The 27,332-nt window shown below is 41.8% G+C and overlaps 1 protein-coding gene across 1 annotated transcript in view; it reads right to left on the bottom strand.

Moving 5' to 3' along the window:
- ATRN (attractin) overlaps positions 1 to 27,332 on the bottom strand; it is a gene marked incomplete at its 3' end in the record, with an annotated part of 160,098 nt that overhangs the window by 89,681 nt on the left and 43,085 nt on the right. Inside the window, exons 4-13 of the mRNA XM_081999765.1 lie at positions 20,779 to 20,907; positions 18,000 to 18,205; positions 15,981 to 16,149; positions 14,542 to 14,632; positions 11,902 to 12,145; positions 10,203 to 10,386; positions 8,033 to 8,187; positions 3,279 to 3,363; positions 1,468 to 1,688; positions 186 to 307 (exon numbers count right to left, since the gene is read on the bottom strand). Coding sequence (XP_081855891.1) covers positions 186 to 307; positions 1,468 to 1,688; positions 3,279 to 3,363; positions 8,033 to 8,187; positions 10,203 to 10,386; positions 11,902 to 12,145; positions 14,542 to 14,632; positions 15,981 to 16,149; positions 18,000 to 18,205; positions 20,779 to 20,907 — 1,606 coding nt within the window. The remainder of the gene's footprint in view (positions 1 to 185; positions 308 to 1,467; positions 1,689 to 3,278; positions 3,364 to 8,032; positions 8,188 to 10,202; positions 10,387 to 11,901; positions 12,146 to 14,541; positions 14,633 to 15,980; positions 16,150 to 17,999; positions 18,206 to 20,778; positions 20,908 to 27,332) is intronic.

Here is a 27,332-nt window from a genome sequence, read left to right as displayed (position 1 = left end):
ATGAAAAGCCCTTGGACCAATTTTAAAAAAAAAAAAAAAAATCCAAGCATGTTAGCAGCTCAGAGCTACACAAGCACTGGAAATAATGAAACAACAGGGGTCATAACACCGACAGATAAAGGCATCTGGACATTTGATATATCAAAGGCTAAATTTAAACTACAGAAGTATTAGAGAGACTTTACCTGTTCCTCTGTGCAGTTGTTATGCATTGAGATACACTGGTCAGTGCACCATTGACAGTTGTTTGTATTTGCTGTACAGCTATAGCAGTCTGTAATCTGATCACATTTCTCATTGTCTACAACTATTAAAGAAAAAAACCTGCATGACCAAAAACAGGCATTTCCTGACAGAGCTCTAAGAACTTGATTATATATAGCAAAAGATATAACCAAACAGTAGTGCCTGTAGATTTTCCGTTACCAACTACCTAGTAAATCAGATACTCTCATGTGATTGAACTGATAGAAAACCGCATTCATTTGCGGCATCAATCATTTTTTGTGCCCAAAGAGCCGTAAAACACACCACCAGAAAATGCACCAAGCCATGGAAGCGCTTGAACTGAGCCCAGGCATGCACGTTCGGTCAATGCCCATGCAAACGATGCCAGAGGACATTTCACAAGGACGATGAACATCTCCCACCACAGGCCCATTTTGCCGCAAGCCTCGCCTTCAATTACGTGGAGCATTTTCATGCAAAGCTTGAACTTTCCACTTCATCTTTCCAATTGCTTATCGCCTGTGTTTTGTGAAAATTTATTGTACATTGAGAGCCCATCAAAGCAATGTCCCTTTACATCAATTTCTTTTAAATAATTAAAGGCTGCCATCTATTACAGAATCAAGGTTTGTATAATTCAATTCAGAGCAATGAATGCATTGGGAAAAAGCGTTGAAAAGTTGTTTTAAAATTATCATAAGAGAGAACACAGGAATTAGACCTTAAAACAAACGTTCTTTTTGTATGCTTCTATCCATATGATACCATAGGAGGAGAATTAAAATAACTTTAAACATTCTTCCTGCTGTCTCTCTTGAAGAGCACAGGATAATGCCGCAGGACCCAGATCCCCCTCCCTTGCCCGCTGGTGCTCATCAGCGAATTGCTGGCTCTCACAAGGTCAATTCTTGGGGCAAACATCTACAGAGCAATGGTCCAAGCCTGAACCCTGGCTGATGATGCCTGTTTAGAATAGGAAAGTAAGTAAAGCAGTACAGTAGGAAAAAAAAATTAATGAGCAACCAGCTTCAGGGTGAGTGAGAGATGGAAACATCTCCATGTTGCTGCAGCCAGCTAGTCAGAGGAAGGTCTCCCAGAGCACATATGGAAGCACAACTACAGCCCCCCATCTTGAACCTGATCTGCTAACGGCATACAACTAACACAAGACAGAATCTGGAAAAGAAAAAGACCCTACACACCTTTTGGTGAGGGACAGGGAAAGAACATGACACATACCTGGCTTGGGAGGGCAGTCTTCAAAGACCTTTTGCTGCTGCTCTACCGTCGCCATTTCCCAGGGGACACAGTGAGGAGGGCTGGCAGCCCACACGCATCTGACGACTGGACCTGCTTGCAAGCAAGCCGTTTCGTTGTCAAAAGCTTCACATCTCTGGGGTGTGTACTTCAGTATGTCACTCAGGAGGAGGCTGTTGAAGCCTCCAAATACGTACATGGTGCTAGACAAAAATGTAAGTAAAGATATATATATTTTTGCCTGTGTTTACAGACCATGCGCTCCTGCAGGTCAATTTGATTCAAGGTGTGAGCAACGTGTTTTACTACATTCCAGCATGTGTAAAACCAAATAAATAGCTCTTGGTTAAGGAAGACACTAATGAAAAGGTCAGTCAAGTTCCACTGCTTCAGAGAAGCCAGAGAGTCAGAGTCAAACCATTCCAAGGGCATGGTCTGACCTTCCCCTTCAGCCAAAACTCTGGGTGACACCTGATCAGCATGACTATACATGAAACGCTGCAGAAATGTGGGATCCTCCTGTAAAGAACAGTGGCAAGAGAGGGAGGAAGGCTAAAAACCAGGGACATGGTATCACACCGCTAAACCAGTGTTCAGAAACTGTGACAAAACAATTCAGTGTTGTCACATCTTGCTACACCACTGTGACAAAACCACAGTTATTTTCATGGCTGTTAGCAACTGAGCAAAGAGTCATTGTGTCAATTAAAAAAACACAACCCCAAAACAAAAGAATATTGGGGGGGCAGGAGGATGAAGAAAAAGGTGTTTTTTTTAAACCTTCTTTAGTATCACAACTGCTTCAGGCAAAACATCGTATTTCATCAGTTACCCAAAAAAACTTGTGCATCCATGTTTGTAAATGTACATTTAATAAGACAGTGAAGAAGAGTCAATGCAACCGAATAAAAGTTTAGGTTGAATAATAAGTATTTTTAATATGTTTTTCACCATAGTTTAGGAAAGAACTAAAGCATGGGCTTAATTGTCCTTCATGGGAGCAAACATATCACTGGTATTCAGTATACACTAAAACAAATAGATAGTGAGACAAAACGAGTATCTAGAAGCACACCTTCCTTTTCAAGGCAGTGACAGTTATCTGCCTGCCTTAAACTGAGCTTTAAATAATGTTACTGATTTACAGAAAGTATCTCAAAGGATAAAGGAACCAGAACAAAAGACTCCTAAGAAATGTCGCCTCTCAAACTCAGTTCTGCAGACTCAAATACACTAACAGATGTTCACCTGAGAGCACAGATATTATTACAGCGATATAATGCTGAACAGCAGAAAACTCACCCGTGATTTCACCTAAATACTGTACATCACGTGAACGGTAAAAAAGAGCCACAGACGATAAGCTACGTAAACTGAAACATGGACAAATTTAGAAACCACGAGGGAAAGTACGATTTGGAGATAAAAGTTATCAGTGCAGCTAAGTAAGAAACAGAAATATGAAATAAATGAAATTATGAAATTACTAAGAAATAGAAATATATATAAAATTAGAAAAAGGAACAGAAATATGAAAAAATAAAATTTTTTAAAGAAGTGAGCTGAGACAGTTTAGTCTAATGAAGAAGGGCTAACAGGTACAGGTGGATACTGAAGACATTACAAGAATGAAGATCTGAGAATTTCAAGAGGCTTGCAACGGATCCTCAACGTCTGGTCTCAACGTTACCGATGTACATGTATCAACACGCATGTGCACCGACACACACGGGTGTATAAGTTTACTGAGGTATGAAAAATGCCAATACCCGCCAGGTTGGTTGTAGCCTTACCTGTTGTAGAGCACGGCAGAATGTCCAAACCTGTTCACATCGTGATGGAGACTTGGGCGAGGAAGAACAGACCACCGATCGCACGCTAGGATTAAAGACAGCTCATTTCAGAAACGTTTCTCTGTATAATTACTGACTCAACTTATGTAGCACATTTCTTCCTGAAAGATCCCAAAGTACTTCAATAACTATAGAGCGACCGTTCCTCCCACCACCAGAACATAAATCTTGAGTGAAACAGGACAGTTTAAGAAAGTGCTGCGTTATGTCCTTTTGCAAGATTTAATGCTTAGTCTTCAACCCAGCTGCTATGGCATGACAAAAAAGGAACAGAAAGAGGTAATGGCTCTGCTCCATCACCTAAACAGTTCATGAAAAAGGAAAGTTTCAGGGCACTGTGTTGAAGGGATTATTAGCTTTTTTGGCAATCACGTGTAATTAAATGGTGGTGGGTTGAGTGGCTTTTTCTCCTTTACTAGTGAAACTTTTCACTGTGTAACAAGTTCAGTTTTATCTGTTTCTATGCGAATTATTTGCAGTTTTGCTCCAAACCAGTATCACTGAGAACAGAGACTTATCTTTTTTCTTTTTCCATTGCAATTACGTTCCTAGAGGGTAGATATCCATGTTTTTAAAACTATTTTTTGCTCGTCATAGCTTAAGGATTTGTGGTTGTTTTTTAATATAATGTGAGATTATTCCATCTTTTTCTATTAGCATAACATTTATAAGTTCTGCTTCATTTTTTACTTGGTTTCTCAGGTAATTTCTTCCTTTAGTCAAGATGAAAAAAACAAGCTAAGAAACATATAACCTACTGAGCAATCAAAGGAAAAAAAAGCAGGAAAAGTCAGTACAATTTATATCACTTAAACTTCACAAAGTGAATGGGATCACCTTGGGGGCTAATGTCCCAGAGGCAGCTGTATGCAATTTATGCAATTAAGACAGAAAAGTCAATCTGCTCTAAAAATCTACAGAGCACTCAAATACTCAGATGATTTAATACAAAATAAAACTGTTGTGCCATGGACTGAGCCTCAGAAAAAACATCCACAAACCCAAACTAGTATGTAAATAAAGTCAGAGAGAAAAGAAAAACAACCTTACTAGTTTTTCACCAAATTTAATTGGGGAATTTTTGGGTAAGACAACTGTCTTAACCTCTGCTCCAGCAGAAACTTCTGTTCAAGAGTGCTGATTAATAAAAGACATAGCACCCAGCTGGCTAGATTTATTACTTGGCTAAATCATGATTTTTAAGTTTGTTTTTAAACACCATTTGCTAGATTCCCAAAGAATTTAACCTAGTCCAGCATCACTCCTGAGACAAGCATGCATGGCTCCCATTTTTAACATGCAACTTCAACAAAATTGGACAGGAATTTTCAATTTTTTATCCAGCAAGTAGTGAGTTATGTGAGGCCAAGAAACATATTTTTCTAGATTAATAGAAGGCCTGGAATGTTTTGCTTTCTAAGCTTCTTTCCCATGTTTAACTGAAGATCAAGTATTGGAAAAAATGAATGATTCTGAAAATATAAAGAATCCTCTCCTTCCTGACTTATGAGTTAAGCCAAGCCTAAAACTTACAATGCACAGGATTTATTAAATAAACCATTCAAATGGAACACACATGCTATGAAAACATCCAGCTTCTTTCTATGTTTGTCATCAGAAGTGAATTTTTGTAAAATAGAAGAGTTTTAATTTCTCTCCTGTGGGGACAAAAGATCATTATAGTAGTATAGCCTTTACAGGAACATTTAATGCTGATTTAAAAAAAAAGTTAAAACTTATTTAGAAATGGAGAAGAACAGTTACTTAAACCCCAGTAACTACATTTTGAGACAGTTCTGCCTGTGAAGTTTCAATTCTTCTTTTAGACACATCCCATGTGCAAGGGACATGACCCTTCAGAAAGCACGACCCTTGCCTTTTCACTCCTGGAGGTGAACATCTAGCGATGGAAGGGCTGCCACTCACACGTGGTTCCTTTGCTGCTACGAATTGTTGAGAGGAGGAGGTAGAGGATTCAAGTTAGGCATTTGTACGCCCAGAGACAAAACAGCTGCAGAGCAGGAAACTCTTCTATAGAAGGCCAGAGAGACCAATTATGGGGATAGGAAGTGCTAACTAGTCATTGCAGCGCGCAGAGTGTAGGAAAAATACTGAGAGACGCTTCAACCCAAGTGCTCACCCAACCTGAATGCGAACACAGTCCAAAAGCTTGTCCTGAAAAGCAACAAGAAATGCAAACACACACAGAGAGCTGGATTGCTACCCTAAAAGCTTCCAAAACTGGGCACCACCTGGACAATTTTGACTGATTAAGTCCCAACTTGGTCAAGTAGAGGATAAAAGGATGAGAAGCATTAATGCATTCTCAGATCTACCTAATCTGCTAAACTTCCAGAGAATCTCAGCACACATCTCAGTGACATCTGTTTGCATCCTACACAGACAAAAAAGCAGATAGTATGTCCTCACAACACTCAACGCATGTAATCTGATTACTTGGAAATTTGGAGAGAGAAAACCAGAAAAATTTGACATGGTAAATAAAACAAATTACTGCAGAAATAAGTTTTAATGGCAAAGGTTAAAGAGAAGATTTTAACCCTGGCAGAGGTTGCCTGGAGACGTGGTAGATGCCCCATCCCTGGAAACATTCAAGGTCAGGTTGGACAGGCAACCTGCTCGAGTTGAAGATGTCCCTGCTTATTGCAAGGGGCTTGGACTAGATGGCTTTAAAAGATCCCTTTCAACCCAAAGATTCTATGATTCTATAAACACCTGTTTTTGAAGCCTTTATTTTAGACTGCATTTTAATTTCTGTTTTCTGCAGTCATCCAACCATCACTATGATCACTAAGATATTACCTTCTTCAACAAGATGTTAAAAATGAGCAAATTAGCCAGATACTCCCTACTTCTACAGTATGCTAAGAGAGCCAGTGACTACACCTCTCCTCCGAAGGCACTCAGTACCAATTGACCTTGCTGCTTGGTTTTCTCCTGGGTAGCTTGAGCCTTGGGAGCATCAAGGTATAGATAACAAACACATAAGCATGTTAATATTAAAGATGTGATAGCCATATCCATCTGTGGTGGCATGACCAAAATAAGCTTTGATATTTACAATGCTTCCCCAAAATATATGGGCTTATTCCCATGAAGACCCAATATAATTACTGCTGACATTGTTCAAAAACCACAGGAAGGTGTTTCTGCTGTGACACTAACTATCAGCCAGCACCCTAGCGTATTCCTGGTAGTGCTCCTGGTCCAATGGGATAAGGCAAAGAAAGGTGCCCTGCCATGAGAAGAGAAGAAAAAAGAAACATTTTTTTTCTTCTGGAAAAAAGCTGTTATTTCCAGCCTGAGAGTCTCTGCCCTAAGGACTGAAAGTACCCAAGAGCACCAGAACCCCTCTCATCCCTGTCATGTGAAATGCAATCAATGCAAGCTCTAATTCTTGGTGTAAAACTGGTAAGGACTGGGCAAGTTGACTACAATGCTTATTTCACATAACAGGAACTAAACGGAATCAAAATGAACATCATTATTGGCATATTTTGTCAAATTAATGCAATTTGAGGCTTACACCTAATCGACAGTTCAAATGGGTTGGGGGAGATAGCAAAATGTAGCAAGAAAAATCTATCACTATTGCTATCAAAGTTACTCTGTCCATGACCGTCAAAATATCTCGTTTTAATTCTTCAAGGAAAAAACTCAAAATAAAGCTGGTTAGGGGCATATAATAAATTCAACAGGAATATGACTTGAAATCACAGGAAGCAGAAGGGAACAATCCCTGTAACAGACAGCAAAATAGCACCAGGATGCCAAACCCTGCTGCTGCTGAAAGTAATCCATTTGCTTGCACATTCCTTTCACAAACCAGGAGTGACATCTCAGTGGACAGTCACTCCAAGAATTTAGGCTTACATGATTATTTCAAGGAATCAATCACAAGAGCCTACCTTTAAGGAATTCCAAGAGCAGAAGGCAGAATGAGTACAGAATGGTATTTTTCTCCAGCACGAATTATCTGGATGTGCATGCACCTTCTTTTATATAATTTCATCTCTTTTTCTCTTTTTCTTTTCTTCTTAAATGCATTGTCTCTGGCCTCCAAATTCACAAAGAAACGCTGCCCTCTTCTGGCTATTCAAACTCATCAAAACCCAATCCTTCCGAATAAAATTGAATCGTTTGGCTTTACTGTTAAATAGTGCTTATGGGGATATTTATGCTTATAAAACGTACATATAAACAAGCTGATATTACAAACAGCACAGCCAAACAAGTCAGCCAGCTTGCAGTTAAAACAAGAGCGTCCAACATACAAGTCGAGCTTCAGCAGTGGCCAGTGCTTGTAACTGTCCTAACAGCCTGCCTTTTTGATTAATCAGAGATTAAAACATACTCAAAATATCAGGATAGCTTTATGGCCGAGATGGTAGAATAACATGTTTTCTGTTTAAGGAGTAATTTTTAATGCCCAAGGTTGTGTATAAACTGTTGACCAAATAACTGCTGCTGTTATTTGCCTAGAAATCGCTGCACCGATCATTTGCTTGGTAATGTGTAGCAAGCTAAACGAGCCTCTCCTGATTACACATTCTTCTGCAGTATGCTTAGTAGCATTTGGTATAATATACCCAGCACGTAAATTAGTCTTCTTGAAGACAGCTCTGTTTGAATACCCAAGATTTTTTATTATTATTATTTCTGCAAGAACTCACCAATATCATACGCCATGAAATCTGAAGAAAAGCACTTTGCACCATGGCTCATGGAGGTGTCGTTGTGCGTGTTTCCTCCAAACACCAGCATGGTTCCACTCATTATCACAGCCGTGTGCAAATAGCGAAAAAATCTACTGTCTTTAAGAATAGTCCTTCAGAAATAAAAATATATGTATTACTGAAACTGAAGAGTACCTGGCAAAGACAAAACAATTCACAAATCCAAGTTAAAGGTTTCGGAGATGTGGGGAAAAGGAAAGGGGGTAGCATTTAACTACTTCTCCTAATGAGATATTTAACAACTTCCTTTCCAGACTGTTCAATTGCTCCTGTAATTTCATTCTCTCATCTTCCCATCTGCTTCCCAATTTATAGGAGAAATATACCTATGAAAGCCTCTTTCCAAAGCTATGGTCTTAAAATCATCAAAATCCCTTCCCTAAGGATTATCAGGTTTTCACACTAACTGGGCTTTTGAGCATAGTCAGCTAAACCTGCCAATATGGACACTGCCTGGGAAGACTCCTATATTTTATAGTAACCTAAAGAGTTCTTTCAAACCGGGCATCATCTCTTTCTCACAACTAAGAAACCTATTTTAAGGAAACCTCTGCAGCTGCTGCTAACGGAGCCCCGCAGTTTAATACCTGCAAAACTCAATGCCTCATCCATGACTTAATCATAAGAAGCATTAATCATACTTTCCACTGACCTCACCTTTAATCAGCATGATTAAGAGCACCGTAGCCACAGGGTCACCCTTTGGAGAATTTCCCTACTCTTTTGAGCGGGTGGGACTGCCGGAAAACCCCGACGCAGCCACATCTGTGTCACAGGCAGCGGTGTCACCGCTTGCAGGCTGTCCCACCAGGCCTGCAGGATGGCAGTATCCCCAACACAGCTTGCGCTGAAGCCCAGACTTTCACAATAAAATATTCAGCAAATGACAGATCAACGAGCTGGAGCAGGGACCCACTCCCCAGGCATGAGCGGCGGCATCGCAGCGCACAGGGGCTTTCTGAGCGTTACTCTGTCCCTGCCAGGGCCACGGCATCAGACTTGCAAAGCTGCCAGTCGAAACACCGGAGGGAACACGGGAAGAAACACACTTGCCAAAAGAAAGATCAGGGAACTGCTTTTTTTTATTTGCCCTTCCATGAAATCGCAAGAGGGAGAGAGGGTCTAAATTACCAAAGAACAACAAAACAGGAAGTACAGATAATGATGAGCAGACAGTCCTACGCGTCTCAGTGCGACGCGAGTGCTCGCCTGCTCCGACAGTCCTCTCGAGACTGACAAAATAAACATGACAAGAGGAAGCTGATGCTACAGCAGTTCGGAAGAATATTGTCACATTTGTGACATTTTCTGCCTATTCAGCCAGATTTGTCTGCTCCACGGCTGAAGTGGAGGATCAAGTGAACCAAGAAAGGAAGCATGGTTGTTACTGCATGTAGCAGAGCAGGAAGGAAGGTTTTTGGAAATTAGTCACTAGTTACTTTACTCATCAGTATAGACTCACAAACAGTTGCTGCAGAAATACAAACTATTTTAAACTCTCAAAAAAACACGATATGGTGACTCAAATTGGTATGTGTGAATTCAAAAGACAGTCTCCTTTTTGCAAAATGCCTTTAAGAACAACTTAAAGAAAAATTGAGGAAGATGTATTTCACCTCTATAGCTCGAAGTTGCGAAGTTTTGCTATAGCTTTTAAATAAAACTCACCTTTGGGCAGAAACAAATAACAGAAGATGTCAGCTTATAGAAATGAACATTTCAAGCAGTTACAGAGCCAGAAGAAAATGGGGTTATAACAGAAACTCTTTTGCGGTCTTAACTGCAGAATGACTTATTGCTCACTTGACTGCAGTAACTGCGCTCATATGCACAGTCTGTACTGCTGGCAAGAAAATCCCACCAAATATTTTTCTTTTCAGCTTTAATACAACAATAGATTAAAATGCATTTCTTAGCTCATTCACAGCCTTGATTATATGTAATTCTATGATTCTCTATCCATAAAGGGACATAAAAAGAACAGATACCAGAGCACACTACCTATCCTGAATGCAGGTTACTACATACTACTGTATCCTTATGAAATACTCCATCCTCTTGTCCACTGCAAACAAGAACGTGATATACAGGAAGAAGAACTACTTACCACATACGGGAATCAACTTCATATTTGTACAAGTCATCTGCTAGCCTGTATTTGTTGGCACTGAATGCTTTGTAACCTCCATGGATATAGATTGATCTTGTATTCGGATCATAAACACTACTGTGACCATATCCTCCTTGCACCAAAGCTCCGCTTGTCTGTAAAACGTTCCATGTATTTGTGGCTGAGAATGAAAAATGTGAGTGACAAAACATGATTAATTTCTCTCCATTAATAACTTATCAACAAATCTCATGGTGAAACAAATTGTGTTTCCCTTGACTCAGATCTAGACACTGTGTCTACCACTTCATAACCAAAAATATTCTCCTTCAAGGAGTTTATTGTCAAGAAGTATTGTCAAGTATTTTTAATTAGACCAGAAATATCTCCTCTACAGTCATTTATTACATTTTGCAGACAAGCTAAGTAAATGAGAGATAAAAAGTACAGAAATAATATATTGTACAGAAATAGTATATTGCATTTCAATGACATGAAGATGCTAGCACCATGGCTTCATTTGGAATGGTATCCAAAAGCACTTTTTTACATATATATATACACACACACAGCGCCAGACAGCACTGAAACCAAGTTAAGTATGACTGAAGAACACTGCAGTTAAACATTAATATGCGATTAATGGCCCTATATCTCTCTCACTAAAGTAACATTGATTTGAAACCCTCTAGACATAATATAATGGCAAGTGAAACAAAAATGCCAAATTACACACCAATTTTCTGTAACAAGTGCAGAATGAAACCCTACACAGGCTTCCTAACTCCAGAGCACATCAGGTACACAAAAGGCAAAGGAATTTAACAGCCTGCAAGATCACACATGGCAAAAACAGGACAGGACAAATCACTGCCCCACACACCCTGCTTTTCTCTAGCTTTCTCCTAGAGGAAGAAATCTTGCTCAGGTGGATACCAGTGAACACAGTAGGCTCCAGTAGATCCTCTGGATCAAGGTGACTGAAGGACAAGGATTAACAGGCCAGAAGTGCAGATAGGGCCAGTATTTCTGATAATAACAAGCACATTCACGTTGTTAACTACCTGTGCTTAACTATGTTCTCTACCTGGTCACTGGGACATGCCTCCAGAGAGCCATTTCAGAGCAGCTAAGTTAGGTAGAAGTTCAGGTCATCTGGAGAACTAGTGATACTCAAAACCTCTGGATCCTAAAATCAGAGCATGGACTATTCCCAGAGATATGGGGACCCAATCATATCAGAGATATGGGAGTCCAGAAATTCATTCCCTGTTCCCCTAAGCATGGGCTAAGCACCACTGCTGGAGACAGGGATATCATGTTAAGTGGATACCTGGTCTGAATTCTTACAGTCATTCTTGTATTTGCAGGTTACAAAAACAATTTCACAAGTGTTTGCTTTGTCAGAGGGAGAGAGGAAAATTAATCTAAATTGTCCCACAGTTATCCTACTTTGCCTTTCCATTACAGCTTTTTTCTTCTTTCAGACCTAACAAGCTGTATAAAGTTGGAGGCACATGGCTGCCCATGCACTGTTTGTGTTACACAAACACTGGAGGTTACATTGGACATCTCATAAATACAAAAAGAAGGAGAACATACCTGTCTTTGTTTTGCTATGGGAATATGGATCATTTAAATAATTTTCAAACCAACTGTTAAAACCGAAGCGAATGGTAGGTAGGGCTCCACTCACCCAGGTTGTATTCCTGGACATTGCTGATATACCCATAAAGAGGACAATGCCCAAAGATAACAAGCATGACCGCGCTGCCGTCTTGCAGGGTGACGATGTGGGCCGAGTGGCCAACAACAGCATACTGCTCCTTGGCTTTTGGTGTCACTTGAGCCCAGGCCCGGTCAGGAATGTGGAACACCCACAGCTGGCTGGTCACGTTCCCCGTCGCATCTATTTTTCCACCATACATGTATATATCATCCTGAAAGAAGTTAGATTTAAAATGAAGCCAACGAGTTTAGCATTTAGGTAACAGCTAATACACAAGTAATGAAGGTATTGTACTTTACCTTCTCTCAGACTAAGTTCTTCTCCTTTCTCAAGGAGAAACATATCTCCTTCACCAGTCACATTTGATATGAAAGCAATCACAACTGCCAGGGTTTGTACTGAAGGCTGTAACGTCAAGAATACTTTCAACACACGCAATTCACCCTACATCAGGGTACGGAGGGGAAGGGGTGCATGGGGCAGGACTGATCTTCAGATGACAGACATCAAAATTTAGGTGCCTCTACGCTAGCTGAATGTCTAAATACATATATAAAATACAGTGGAGCCTGCAGCATAATTCAACTCATCAAAAGCAGAGGTGTGCCTACTTTTGGGTGAGCCGACTTGCTTTCCAGATCTCCTGACCTAGTTGAAGATGTCCCTGCTCATTACAGGGGTTTGGAGTAGATGGTCTTTAAAGGTCCCTTCCAATCCAAACTATGCTGTGATTCTGTGATTTCACTACCTGCACTGACTTGGTCTGTTTTCACTATAAATGGAGCTCAGAGGCTCCCAAAGGCACACAAAGTTCGGCACCTGAAGGCAGGTGATTCAGAATCACAGAATCATGATCATCATCTAAATCACCTAATCTTCCGCTAGACCAGGTTGTTCAAAGCCCTACCCAACCTGACCTTGGGGACATCCACATCCCTGGAATTGAATTTAGTAAGCAAGTGGAATCCCCCCGCCATAGCTTGCAAATGCCAACAGCAGAAGACAGCTGGGAAGAAAGGCAGTTAGGACGGAAACTGCTCTGTGTCTGTACACTAAAAGCTTTGTCTTCCAAGTTAATGCACTGACAAAAAAATGAGCATCCTTTGGAAAGAAGGGAGCCAGGAGAGTTAGACAGGGTTTTTTTAATCATTCTGTAAGAGCTATGTTCCAAAACTCCATCCAGTTTCCTTTGTGGGCTTCTCCAGGCATCTGAGAGTCAGTCATGAATCCACCAAAGTGTGCAGTGGAGCCCTATTTCCCTACTGACAAGGCGGTAACCTTGGAAAGGGAAATTCTCCACTATAGCTGGTGCTTCTTGGGAAATTCCTGAGAACCATTGTCCGTCACTGACGGACTTCTTTTCCAACCTATCATTTAGGTTGGAAAAGACCTTTGAGATCATTGAATCCAAACGTTAACCTAACACTGCCGAGTCCACCACTACACCATGTCCCTAAGAACCACATCTACACATCTTTTAAATACCTCTGGGGATGGTGACTCCCCTGCCCTGGGCAGCCTGTTCCAATGCTTGACAACACTTTCGGTGAAGAAATTTTTCCTAATATCCAATCTAAACTTCTCCTGGTGCAACCTGAGGCTGTTTCCTCTTGTTCTGTCGCCTGTTACTTGGGAGAAGAGACTGACAACCACCTCACTACAACCTCCTTTCAGGTAGTTGTAGAGAGCTATGAGGTCTCTCCTCAGCCTCCTTTTCTCCAGGTGAAACAACCCCAGTTCCCTCAGCCGCTCCTCATAAGACCTGGGCTTTAGATCCTTCACCAGCTTCACTGCCCTTCTTTGGACACGATCGTTCTTTTGAATTGTACCCTACTTTTGAACAGTTATTTGCAGACTGAACATTGAGCCCTCGTAGGTAGGAATTTCCATCCTTCTCAGGTTCTTCAAGTGTTCTGTTTGTGAATGGCGCTGTGTGGAGTTTTTCAGGTGTTTATAATTATGCTGTATATAGGCTTGCACAGTAATGAGCTAATTAACATTCCGAAACCAAAGGTCAGTAAATGATTAGCTCATTTCCTTTTCAAAGACTTTGCCATTCTGCTCTCATGTGGCCTGCACCCACAGCAAGGCATGCAGACAAGAAATTAGGTAAGAAACAGTCAAATCCACTTGCCGTTTCAGATGCTGGAAGAAGAGCTTCCACAGGTCTACTGCAGAAGCAGAGCAGGCTCCAAAAATCCCTAATTCACCAGCTCTGCTTTGGTGCCTTGGACAGCAGAGCTCATAAAAATACTTATGTAGTCTATACAAAAGGCAGTTGGGGAACCAGCTGAACTCCAGCAAACTCCAGCCATGAGGCATGCCTTGCAAGCACAGACAGCAAGAAGGAAAAACTGGACTCACTGACTTCAGTCAGCCTTAAAATCTCTGAGATAAAGGCAAAGAAGGAACACACAGGCAAAGGAACTACAGACTTCCTCAAATACCAGTCCAAGGACTCCCTGGAGTACAATGACACAGACTGGGATGTCTACTGACAAGCCTTTGAAGGAGAAACGCTTCTCACAAAGCAAGACTGATCTGTGGAAAGGGTTGCGCGCAGAGGGAGAAATCAGCCAGGAGGCGAGTCTACAGCAATGAATTTACCTTATGTAATGCCAGCGAATGACCATATCTCATCTCTACTGAGTTCACAGTGTTGTCCAGTGGAAGCCACTCTTCAGAAATAAGATCATACCTGTATAATAAAAATTGAATTAATTTCCCAAGAAGTAGATATGAAAGTTGAGAAAATTATTGCTCATCCTTTCCTGGATTTGTGGGAAATTATTTAACAAAAGTCCTAGGCACCAACATTTCAGCATGCACAAAGCATGCACAGATTACTCATGGAATAAAAAAAAATCCGGTCAAGCCTCCTCTATAACTTAACGTCCATGTATTGATTTGCTTTACCCTGAGTTTTCTTTCCCATGCAAAACCAAGAGTTAATGCATTGTCTATTAGGCTATGAGAACTTACATGACATGATCCACCCAAAAGAGCAGAAAAACTTTACGCTAATCTCAGATAAGTTCCAACTACTTGATCATAATAAAAAAACCTGCCAGTGTTTAAAAGGCACTTTTTAATTACGTCTTTGTCATACAAGCATATTTTTGCTGTGAAATTGAACCAAGATAAACCCTTTGCCCTGAAAACGGCCTGTGTTTTTTTAGATAAAAGATTGAACTACACTCACTAGGCTTACAGCCTGTAAGATAAAATCATCTCTGAGAAAGTGTTCAATGAAGCCACAGGGTATCTGTTGAAAAATCAAGCATGACTTTGGAAAAGTAAATTGGGGAGGTAATCAGCAACTATTCTACAACTAAGTGGGCTTTTTCAGCTCTTCTTTAACTTCCCCTACAAGAACTACTACGTCTGGACACGAGTGGAGAGCACACAGCTCTTGCAGGTATCCCTGGGAAAAAAATCCAGCTTTTGCCTATATCTGCCCAAATACTATCAAGCTCAAGAGGAAGCCTGAAGTGTTTTTTATGGGGAATTTCCATGAGGTACACAATTACTATTTGATATCTTAGTTACTGCTAAATCTCCTCAACTAATTGCATAGATGTCACCATCCTAAATGCCACTCCCTGTTTGGTATCCCATCCACTATGCATAAACATGCACAGTAATTAGTATATATTAATTGAGGAGCCAAACACTCTGAAGTCACACAGATATAATATAAAGAAGGGTTAATAACACTGAAGCAAAACTACCCTCTTTGAACATGAGGCCAGATATAATTTAGAAGCTAGCCTAGAAATATATAGTTAATAGTTAAATGCTGTCAGAAGCAGATTAATAAAAAATTCACTGAACATCAGGAACCTCATGCTTTTTCTGTTCCAAAATTAGCACCCTTTAGCAGCGTTTTCCCACATCTCAAATGTGAGTCTAAGTTTTTGATGCTGCTTCCTTCCCCTGGAGAGTGAGTGTAGGCCAAAGCATAGCATGTCAGATGACATTTTCTAAAAATAATTCTCAAATCTAAGTTCCTCTACTTAGACTTTATTATCTAGGTTTATACTTACACTAAAACCTTCTGAGAGTCAGAATGATTGAAGACATAGCCTCCAACAATCCACATTTTATTGTCATGGATTACAGTTTTGTGAGATGCTCTAGGAAGTTTTGGAAGAGAATATTCTTCCCGGGTCCAAAATGTCTGGTTTGCAGGAACAGGAATTGAACAGCCAGGACCTGGGAAAACAAGGTTTAAAAATTGAGTTGATTCTTGCAAAGGCTGTATTTCAGTTAGAAGTTAACATCTTGCACCACAGATGACAAAGACAGTGCATGGCCAGGTAAGAGATGGAAGCTGTGATCTTCATTTCTTTGCCCACACCAGCAGTCTGTGAGGGACCCGGTGTGTGGTCTCCCAGCCATAATGAGATACTTCAAATTCAAAATTGTTTTCAGAACTAAAAAGCAGTTCCAGACTAGATGAATCAGGGATGCAGCAAAGCAGACACTCTGCTCCATTCTCCCCACTATGATTTACAAGAGGGCACGATGCAGACCCCTTCCCACTCCACACTAAGAGGGGATCTTCCAGCACTTCCCTTGCAACCATGTGCCCACAGAAGCCCCAACACAACCTCCAAAAGCTTCAGAAGACCTGCTCAACTGCATGCTATAAAAACCCAAGGGTCTATGGCTCTCTCTCCCTCTTTTCATTCCTCTCCTTCCCAGCAATATGTTTTTGTGAATTGTTCACTTCTTATTTTTTCCCGTATTTCTGCTGCTCTTAAACCAACTTTTTCACTGCCAGGCTTCTCTTCGCAGTTCCCCATGGTGTGGCAGAAGAGGAGCAGCAAGCAGCAGGGTCTCAGCAAAGTAAAAAGCCACATGGATGCTCTCCTTCCTTCTCAGCAACACCTATCCACACACACAGGGTTACTACAGACAACAGAGAGCACGGAACCTGCTGAAGAGGCTCAAGCCTTGAAAAGGGAATAGGTTTATCAGGATATCCTTTAGTCAGTCAATAAAGTGAATCACTGCATAACAGAGTTGTGGTCTCGACTGTAAGGGACAGTATCTGCTTGTTCTTGCTGAGTTTCTACCAGCAGTAATCTCCAGTTCAAGAAAGCAGACTGGAATCTGGTTTATCACCCTTGAAAAACTCCTGGTTTCTCAGGAAGAGTGATCATTTTCAGATGTAAAGAAGATTCAGAGTAAGAAAGAGGAGAGCAACTTGCATCTCATTCTGCTATGGTTTGTTTGGGGGCTTTGCGGTTTTTGGGTGGCTTTTTTTGGTGAGTTGTTTCGGTTTGGGATTTTTTTTTTTTTTTTTGCCTTAACACACTAACCTGCTACAGAAATAAAAGAGGAAAAAACAGGGGTAGGATAAAAACTGAGCAAACATATGCCAATCTTTGTTGTCAGTGCACAATCAGACTCCAGAAAAGTGTCAGGAGGCACTGCACTGCATAAGGGGATGTGGTCTTCCAGCCCTGAAGTATGTTACCTGTAACTGATTTTATATCCAAGAGGCAGACATGCTAACCTCAGTACTGGCTGCATTTTCCTTAGGATACTCATTTGGGATTCTTTCCACAGTGCCTAACATACTGTCTGGTTTTGCAACATAGCTGAGTCATGGCAGCCAGTGCTGTAGCTGGTTGTATTTCATGAGAGACTAATTCTTCCACGTCAGTGTATCTTTGCAAAGGAAACAGGTATGTTTGGTCCAAACCATTGCTCAGACTGACATGGCTGACGAACAAGGCATTCCGTATGTTCAAAAAGCTTATCTACTGCCACTAGGCTCAAATTTGCTTTAGGTGCACAGGAACGAGGTTGAAAGTTTTTATCTGCTGCCTGCACACACCAGGTTGGTACTGCTTTGTATGGTAGCTTAACTGCTTTTAAAAGCATTTGTTACAAATGAGGTATGATCTTTTGATAGAAAAAGGTAGATTCCTAGTAAAAATGCTAATACTTGTCAAGTGGAACATTCTCCAACACTCTCAATTAAACTGCAAGAGCCATACATAGAAAAGGCAACCTCTTAACGAGAGCTTCTCCACATTAATCAGGAGACTTACCTTGCCAGCCTGCAGAGCACAAACATGCCTTAGTATCATTAAAGTTGCAATGCCCTCTCTCAGGCGCCCCACAGTCATCTGTGCAGTAGGGAATATCACAAGCTTCTCCCTTCCAGTATTTGGCACATTCACATTCAAGAGTGTTGCTGCTGTTATTGAGCTTGCACTCTCCGCGGCCGGAGCAATTATTGGGACACATATCGAAACTGTGAACATCAGGGAAAGAAAGCGCGTCAGTAACGAAGCTGATTGCCAAGCCGTACCTCTTATTAACAAATGCAAGAGCCATGTTGAACGAAAGTTAATACAGCTGTTGGTTAACATACAAACCAACGAGAGCCGCTCAATTCGAACCTGATGTGATGAACTTGTAGAGATTTGTTCGCTGTCTATCATCTACAGAGCTGCCCCACTTACTGAGTTAAACTTACAACTCCTCTGAAGAAATTATCAATATGCTTTTTAGCCATTTGTAATGCAAATGAATTGCCTTAAAACGCCCAACAGTAAGTGAAGAACTTAATCAGCACTTACGGCTTTTGTGGTGTCTGCAATTTATAGTTAAACTACTCGCGATTACACGCTATTCTGGGATTTGCTTACCAAAGGAACACACTTGAGATGAATCCCAAGCCAAAGATGTGCCTGTGTTGAATCATTGCTGATTTTATAATATCTGCAATGTAGCTGAGGCAAAACCAGATACATCCTTGGTGAAGATCCAAATTCAGACACCCTATTCATTTCCAAATTCCAGTTTTTGCCAGTGTATCAACTGGTATAACTTCCAGATGGGGATTACTACTCAATATTCTCGCTGTCATGTGACAAGTGAAGTCACTGGCTCCAAGACCATAATTTCAAAAGTGTTTGTCAAGTGCCTAAGTCCAGTAGTAACTATAGAGACTGTTAAATTTAAATGAAATAAATATACCCTTTTATCTACTCACTGCAAAAATGTTCAGAGGAAACTTAACGACCAGAACACGTAAAAGAAACAAAACACAAAACAGTACTTGGAAATTGTTTGAAATGATCAAGAAAGTGAGGAGTTAAAGAAATATTAAAATACCTCAAAGGAACTTAAAAAAACAAGTCATCCTTCAAGAAAAGGTCTCCCTTGTATTTCAATGGTGCAACACCGACAGCTGGCAGTAGATGGTGACATGGCTTACGGTATCAGCCAGTCTTTCAAAATTCTACTGCTTCAGCTGCAATGTTTCAAGTAACTTTGCAAAGGCTCCTCATTTTCTTCCGGAGCTTTCAAGGGATGCTAAATGTTCTGCATTTTTCAAAGAATCCACTGTATATTTAAGTGCCTAATAAGGATGAAAGTTCAAGACTGGTATTCAAAAAACTAAGCACCTCATTTCAAGGAAAACTTTCAATTTTTGCAAAAAGTCAGTTGTGACCAATTATTTTACAGCTGACTTTTTGGAAAGGTGAGAACCTCTGCAAGTTACACCCAAATTAAAATCTCCCAGTACAGCACAAACATACTTTGTACCTGTAGGAGCCAAAATTCAAAGCCTATGATCCCCATCAGAAGCAAGAAATTCCACCTCTGCTAGTATGTCCACACTGAGATCATTTATTTCAAAACAAAACCTTTCTAAAAGCAGTCGATGAATTAGGGAGTTCCCTAGAATTATTTTTAAAAAGCCTACGAATGAGGACTAAATATACGTTAGTGAACAGAAAGCACCCACCTATGATACTTGAAATATGAACCAAATAACATAGAATCATAGAATAGTGTGGGGTGGAAGAGACCTCCAAAGGCCATCTAGTCCAACGCCCCTGCAGTGAGCAGGGACATCTTCAACTAGAGCGGGTTGCTCAGAGTCCCGTCCAACCTGACCTGGGATGTTTCCAGGGATGAGGCATCCACCACCTCTCTGGGCAACCTGGGCCAGGGTTTCACCACCCTCACTGAGAAACATTTCCTCCTTATATCTAGTCTAAATCTGCCCTCTTTTAGTTTAAAACCATCACCCCTTGTCCTGTCGCTACAGACCCTGCTAAAAAGCCTGTCCCCATCTTTCTCCTCAGCCCCTCTCAGCCGTGGCAGCTGCAGGAAGGTCTCCCTGGAGCCTTCTCTGCTCCAGGCTGAGCCCCCCCAGCTCTCCCAGCTTGTCCTCCCAGCAGAGCTGTTCCAGCCCTCGGAGCGTTGCTGGGGCCTCCTCGGGCCCCGCTCCAGCAGGTCCATGTCTCTCCTGTGCTGAGGGGTCCAGAGGTGGATGCAGCCCTGCAGGTAGGGGTCTCATAACAAAACCATTCTAGACTAAAAAGGAGGCAGATTAAGCAATTCAGTCCAAGAACTGAAAAAGAAAGAGCATCCCAAAGAAAACTGCTTGAGGATCCTCAACAGTAGGTACAGTCCACTGTCCCAAATGAAATGTGTGTGCTTATGCAAAACCGTGTTTGTGCAGAAGTATCTCTGCAGAATACGTAAGAGCACACACATGCACAAAATGTGTCAATTCTCCTTGAGTGAACATGATCAAATAAGTCTAATATCATAAAATAAATAATAAATAATACCATGTCTTTTTGAGCAAACAGTTGCCCACGCCTACAACTGACAACTGAAGTTAATGCTGAGCACATTACAGTTATTAGCCATTGCAAGGGTATAATAACGATAAAAATCTAAATTCAAGTATCTGCTCATAATTACATGCTTCAGTGGCAATTGCTTATTTCAAGACAAAACTGAGAAAAGAGGAAACCTCCTTTTGCTCAACCTGCAATGTCACTTTGGAGCGATACTACTTACTTATATGTGATGTTAAACCCTGTTAAATTATAGGCAGCATCACTGAAGAAATGCAGAAGAGCGTATCCAGAAGTAGCTACAACTTCTGGCACTGTTTCATTGCTGTCTTTCTCAGGAACAATAAGACCACTGGAAAAGAAAATAAAAACAATGTTAGAAGTTAAATAAAAGGGAGCAAAGCAACCATAGTAAATGCATCAGTATGAGTAAAACAAGTGAAGCTCAAGGTATTTATTTTCATCTTTTTGAAGTATAATGAATTTGTGTAAAGTAATGATCATTTTCATAGTGCAGTATTATCAGATTGTTTTTCTTCAACAGAACTCCTTAAATATTCAAACGAAAACATCTCGACATTGTCAGTATGCATAGTCAACCAACCCTCACAACAACCTCATTCTCAAAGGCATAAGAACCCTCAAGACCCTCTCAGAAAGATAAACCAACATATCTTCAGGGACTTATTAAGCCCTCTTGCTTGGTTTAGTTACCTGCAGTACAGTGACCATATTACTGAACAAGAACTGCAGACAAATGAGGATTTTGAGACTGTCAAGAGTAGCATTACTGCTGCCCTCAACATGCACGACCTTGGTCTACAGGAAGGAATGGCTGCAGAAAGGAATGCAAATAGAAAACCCTGAAGTGATCAACTTGGCTCTTCTGAAAGACAAATGTATATTAAAAGTGTTTAACCTGAGTAAACCTGAAGCTGTCTAGAATTCCAGTTATTTTTGTTTACTTCCCTTGTTATTTCGCCATGATTTAAACAGGACCCATTCATAAAACAAGGTGGCATGTTTGAAGACAGAAATTCCTGTGTCCCAGAAGTATTAAAGCTGCTGTACTAAGTGTGGTGGGTTGAGCCTGGCTGACGCCAGGTGCCCACCAAAGCCGCTCCATCACTGCCCTCCTCAGCTGAACGGGGAGAGAAAATATGAGCAGCAGCTCGTGGGCTAAGATACGGACAGGGAGAGAGCATTCCCCAATTACTGTCACAGGCAAAACAGACTCGACTTGGGGAAAATTTAATCCAATTTACTGCCAATCAAAATCAGTATGGTAATAAGAACTAAACCCAAATCTTATACCTTCCCCCCACCCCTCCCTTCTCCCCGGGCTCAGCTTCTCTCCCAATTTGTCTCCCTCCTTCCCCCGAGCGGCACAAGGGGACGGGGAATGGCGGCTGTGGTCAGTTCATCACACGCTGTCTCTGCTGCTCCTTCCTCCTCACGGGAGGACTCCTCATCCTCTGCCCTGCTGCAGCCTGGGGTCCCTCCCACGGGAGACAGTCCTGCATGGACTTCTCCAGCGTGAGTCCTTCCCACGGGCTGCGGTTCTTCACGAGCTGCTCCAGCCCGGGTCCCCCCATGGGTGCTGTCCTTCAGGAACAGGCTGCTCCAGCCTGGGTCCCCCCACGGGTGCCGTCCTTCAGGAACAGGCTGCTCCAGCCCGGCCCCCGCGGGGTCCCAGGTCCTGCCAGCAAACCTGCTCCAGCCGGGGCTCCTCTCTCTCCCCACGGGGCCACAGGCCCTGCCAGGAGCCGGCCCCAGCGCGGGCTGCCCACGGGGTCACGGCCTCCTTCGGGCATCCCCCTGCTCCGGCGTGGGGCCTCCCCGGGTGCGGGTGCAGATCTGCTCCCCCGTGGAGCTCCATGGCCGCAGGGGCACAGCCGGCCTCCCCGGGGGCTTCCCCGGGGGCTGCCGGGGACCCTCTGCCCCGGCGCCCGGAGCCCTCCTGCCCGCCCTGCTCTGGGCCGGGGGCTGCGGGGCTGCTCCTCTCACAGCCTCACTCCTCTCTCCGGCTGCAGCCGCACAGAAGTTTTCCCCTTCCTCACTCCGTCCCCCCGAGGCGCTGCCGCCGTCGCTGACGGGCTGGGCCTTGGCCAGCGGCGGGTCCATCTTGGCGCCGGCCGGCACCGGCTCTGTGGGACACAGGGGAAGCTTCTGGCAGCTGCTCACAGCAGCCCCCCCCGAGTCCCCGATACCGAACACTTGCCACGTGAACCCAGTGCAACCAAGCCAAACTAAAGGTCTGCGGAGCCCAGCATTTCCTCCTGACTATGGGCTACAGCAAATGCTTGGGAAAGACTGACAAATAAAGCAAGTACAGAGCATTTTGGTGATGTATTATTCAGCTTCTAGAAACCCACAGTTCAGGCGCTTTGACCTGGAGAATGCACCCAAGTAGGCACATTTAAATAAACCATTCATCCATGCTTCTAATTCCTTTTGCAACCATTTATAGCCTTTTCACCTGGAAAATCTGCAGCAAGGAGGTCGACAATTTTGCTCTGCAATGGTAGAGAAAGACTTCTTATACTTGCTTTGCATCTGCTGCCTGATCATCCATCGCTACCTCCTGTCCTTTCCCTCTATGAAGAATAAGTACAATCACCCTTACTCATCGTCTTCCCACCACCCACTCTTTTATAAAGTTCCATCCGACTCATCACATCCACATTTGTTGTCTTTTCTGTCCTAAAAGACTGTCACGCTCACTCTTGCCACCTCATTCACTGCTTCACACGTCTGGTCACCCCAGGCTGCTTCTCTAGACCCTTCCAGGTTCTGCGAGCCTTTTAACTTTCTAGAAGTTGGTTTAGCTTTCTCCAGCCTTCTAGTTTTCCAGGGCTGGTGGAGAGAAGGGAGGCTGGTGGGCAAGACTGCTGACAGAATATTTGAGATTGGACACAATACAGATTTATATAATGATCTGCCAAAACACCTGGAGTAAGCTGAAAAAGAGACTAAATGTCTCCTGAAAAGAGTAACTACTACCTCTTTACCTATTGCACAAAGTAGTTTGTATCTGAAAGGGAATGTTTATCCTTCTTTTAACAGAAGCCTGACAACAACAAAACAAAGAAGTCAATTCCTCTCTCACACAAGAGACACAAGAGCAAGCATAAATCTGAAGTCTATTGAATTTATTTTTTAAAAGCATTTATCTAAGAAGAGTGCACTGTCTACCACCACCCATTCATACTCAGCTGTGTTTTTCTCATAGAAAACCATCTCTCTGCCAGCCTCAGTCCCATTTGCAAAGGCTTAGTCGAAGCTTTTCGAACAGCAGAGACCCCAAACCCCCGAGTGGAGTGTGTCGGACAGGGAAGCGAAGGAAGCCGCGGCCGCTCCGGGCTGCAGGCAGGCAGCAGCTATCCCGAGAAAGCAGCCGAGCCTGGTTTCATGCCCTGCAACTTCTGAATATCCGAGGGCACCATTGACTAAAAAGCAATGCTGAAAAGAATTTTTTCCCCTGAAAAGAACTTACTTTTTCTCTTTTCAGATCTATTCAGAACAGAAAGCAAATGCACTTGAAGACAGTTCTCTAGGACAAGGTAAATGAGTTTCTACACCCAAGGAAAACACTCACAGCAATACACAGAAACCCATTCACATCGTCTGTAAAGCATGGTTTTGTGACTGAATTTTCCTGTCCCCATGACAGAATACAACGGTGTGCTTGAAAAATAACACAGACATCCAGTGATCCTTTCCAAAAGCTTCTGCTATAGAAGCTGGGGGTGTTTGCACCAAGAGTAACAGATAAACATGTTACCTATGGCAAGGTAAACCTGCAAACTGTACAACAACCCTTCCTGCACAACAAGTGTTACCATGGACAAAAAGATACCCTTCATTTTACCAACATGCCTTAAAAAGCAGTATCCTGGTCCCATGTTTTCGCTAAACAACCCCAGCACATTTGCAGATATCTAGCTCAATAAATAGTTCCTTGTAAGAAAGCCAATTATTTTTTCTGCTTTCAGGTCTCAAGGATATGGGATTAAAAGGCAAAATTCACTGCCTTTTTTTCTGTGTGCAAGAGGTACCTGTTTCATGCTAAAATTTGAGACTTCTGATCTGAAAATGATCTCTCCCAAAGAGACCATCTCTGGAAACATCAAGAACGAAGAAGTCCAATAAACAACTTCTTGCCATTCAGTTCATCATTTTCCTTTGTAATGCAAACTGTAGGATGGTACGTCTCCACCACAGGAAAACAGACATCTGAATATAATTCAGGGTAAGGCAAACTACAGCTCAGGCACAAGAGAAAATTCCTTTGTTCTGATTTATTCTTCTTTGGTCTTATTCTTGCATGACTTATCACTGATATTACAGGGCAATCTAACTGGAAAGCCCTGTAGCAGGGAAAGCAACAGCAGTAAAGAATAAAAAGTTAGTGAGAGAAGACAAAAATCCCCCCCAATAACCTTTCCTAATAAAAGGACTAGCACAGGACAATTATTTGTTTTCTCTTAGAAACTCAATTTCGGGATTTCTTTGGGAAGAACGCAGGTACCTCCGTAGCAGATGCTCTCACCACGTCTTCTGCTTGTCCTTTCTTTCCATCTTTTGCTTGTGACTCGTATGTAAATACACTAAAGAGGATATTAACCCACCTACACAAATTTAAAATAGCCTGATGAAACTTAATAGGTAGAATATAATTTCATTCAGAGAAAGCCATGAAGAGAACACAACACAACAATAATGATAAGGTTCTTGAAAGGTCAAACCTCGAAAACAGTGAATAAATTGGTGTGTGCACAGCATCGTTTAGAATAAAGCAGCACAAACAGAATTTACATTATCTGTCATGAAAAAAAAATCTAGTAGGCAGAATCAGAATGATAAAGGATTATGCAAAACTTCCTTTAACCTACAATCCAGAATCTCTTAGAGACTCAAGTCTGGCCAAGATTAGCTTATTTCCCAATCTACAGCTTCTATTTCTTTTTATAAGGTTTCAAAACATTTCACAATCATCACTACTCCAAAGCAAATAAATACTCCTACTCAGCTAAGCTGTCCAATGACACTATTTCTTAGGCGTTGAAAAGCAAACCTCTGTTTTGCCCTGAAACAACTTCTATTTTCTGTGCGCTGGATACGCAGAGTCAGTGGTAGAGTGAAAAACAACATCCAGAACACCCAAAGCCACCACTGCCTTGCACACACCGCCTGCCTTGCTCTCTCCCCCACACCATAGGAAAAAAAAAGGAATTATTTAAAACAAAGGTGCATCTCATCTGTTCTTTTCTTTGATTTGTTATGCAGGTGTCACGGTGAGGGGGCATTCATCATTTTCCCCTGAGACACAACCTGCCAGCGTGGCAGAGATCATAAGCGTAAGAAGCTCTACTGAGAGAAAAATTAGTGAAAAAGGAAAAAGATGGGAGCCACAAAAGGAAAGGGTGCAAATACAGAGTACAGATCACAGAGAAGTTAAAGGATGAAGGCGATACTGAAAATTGAGTAGTATGCTGGCTTCTCAATCTATCAAAACACAATGCAAAACAATTCTCTTCTAATTTTTTAATACTTTGGTGCAACTGGGCACGCATGTATACAGAACACCACCAATTCTTCCTTATTAAAAAACAGTCCATGCACATCACCATACTCGCAACTATGACAGTAAAAATAAATAAACCAAAAATAGTAATTACACGAGACTAAAAATAAATCAATGCCAAAAAATACAAAAGGAAGGATGAAAATAAGGAGACATCTCAAATTTATTTTCTTAAAGGAAAAGCTTAGATTCTTGTGCAACGAGACGACTCCCTAACACGGACTTTTAAAGAAACAAAGCAATTACAATGACACTTCTAAAAACAGAAAACCCAGACTCATCACTGAAAGCTGGCAACACCCCAGAGTACAATTCTTTTTGAAACCATCTTCCCTCGTTGCACTACAGACAGCCCCGGCTGCTGCTGCACCAGCGCAGGGCAAGCCCGCCTGCCCGCAGAGCCCTCCGGATCAGGGGGGCTTGCCCCAAAAACCTCTCCAGTTCTTCCAGGACGCTCTTCCTTCCGGAGCCAGTAGAACAAGGACAAACAAGAAACACATTAAAAAGTGTCTCGTGAGCCATTCAGTAATTTTGAATGATTATGTCACATGGTGAGTGTGATTGTAAAAGCCGTATTTCAAGAGAGCGTGGACTGAGAAGCCTCAAAAGAAATAACATCTTTTTTGCCATTAAAGCGAAGAAGTGCTCTGTAAGTTAAAAAATTATTTTAATGTCTCGTCCTAGAGAGAGATAGCTCATGCTGTCAGCCATGATGCAAATGTCTTTTCCTTTTTTAAAACCTAAAGACTGTTGTTACCATTCAATACCCATGAAGCTCAGTACAGGATACATGAATTAATGAAAAAAATTTACATTCTTCAATTCATCAGAAATAGTTTAAGAGAAAAGGAACCGAGAAACTGGAGAACTGGAAAAACTTTCTGCTCTAAATTTCCTTTATAGGCCTCAACTGAACTCAGTGGATTTATCTTTTCAAAACTCTAAAACAGAAACTCTTTGTCCACCTTGTCCAATTGTTTTGGTGTTTTTGGAAGAGGATTACAGGTTTGGCGAACAAAAGCAATTTTGATACAATGCATTTACGTTTCTCTAAGAAATCTGACTTTCTACCACAAAGACATTTTGACTAATCAATTCTCATGCATTCGAAGGATCGGCTGGCACACTGACAGGCGTACGAGTAAATGTAAACAAGGGAACATCACTCAGCAGGCACATTTCTAGTAAAA

Source organism: Phaethon aethereus (genome assembly GCF_964289735.1).
Source record: "Phaethon aethereus genome assembly, chromosome: 4".
NCBI lineage: Eukaryota > Metazoa > Chordata > Aves > Phaethontiformes > Phaethontidae > Phaethon > Phaethon aethereus.
The sequence above is the reverse complement of the archived record's forward strand: the minus strand, read 5'-3'. Positions and strand labels throughout refer to the sequence as shown.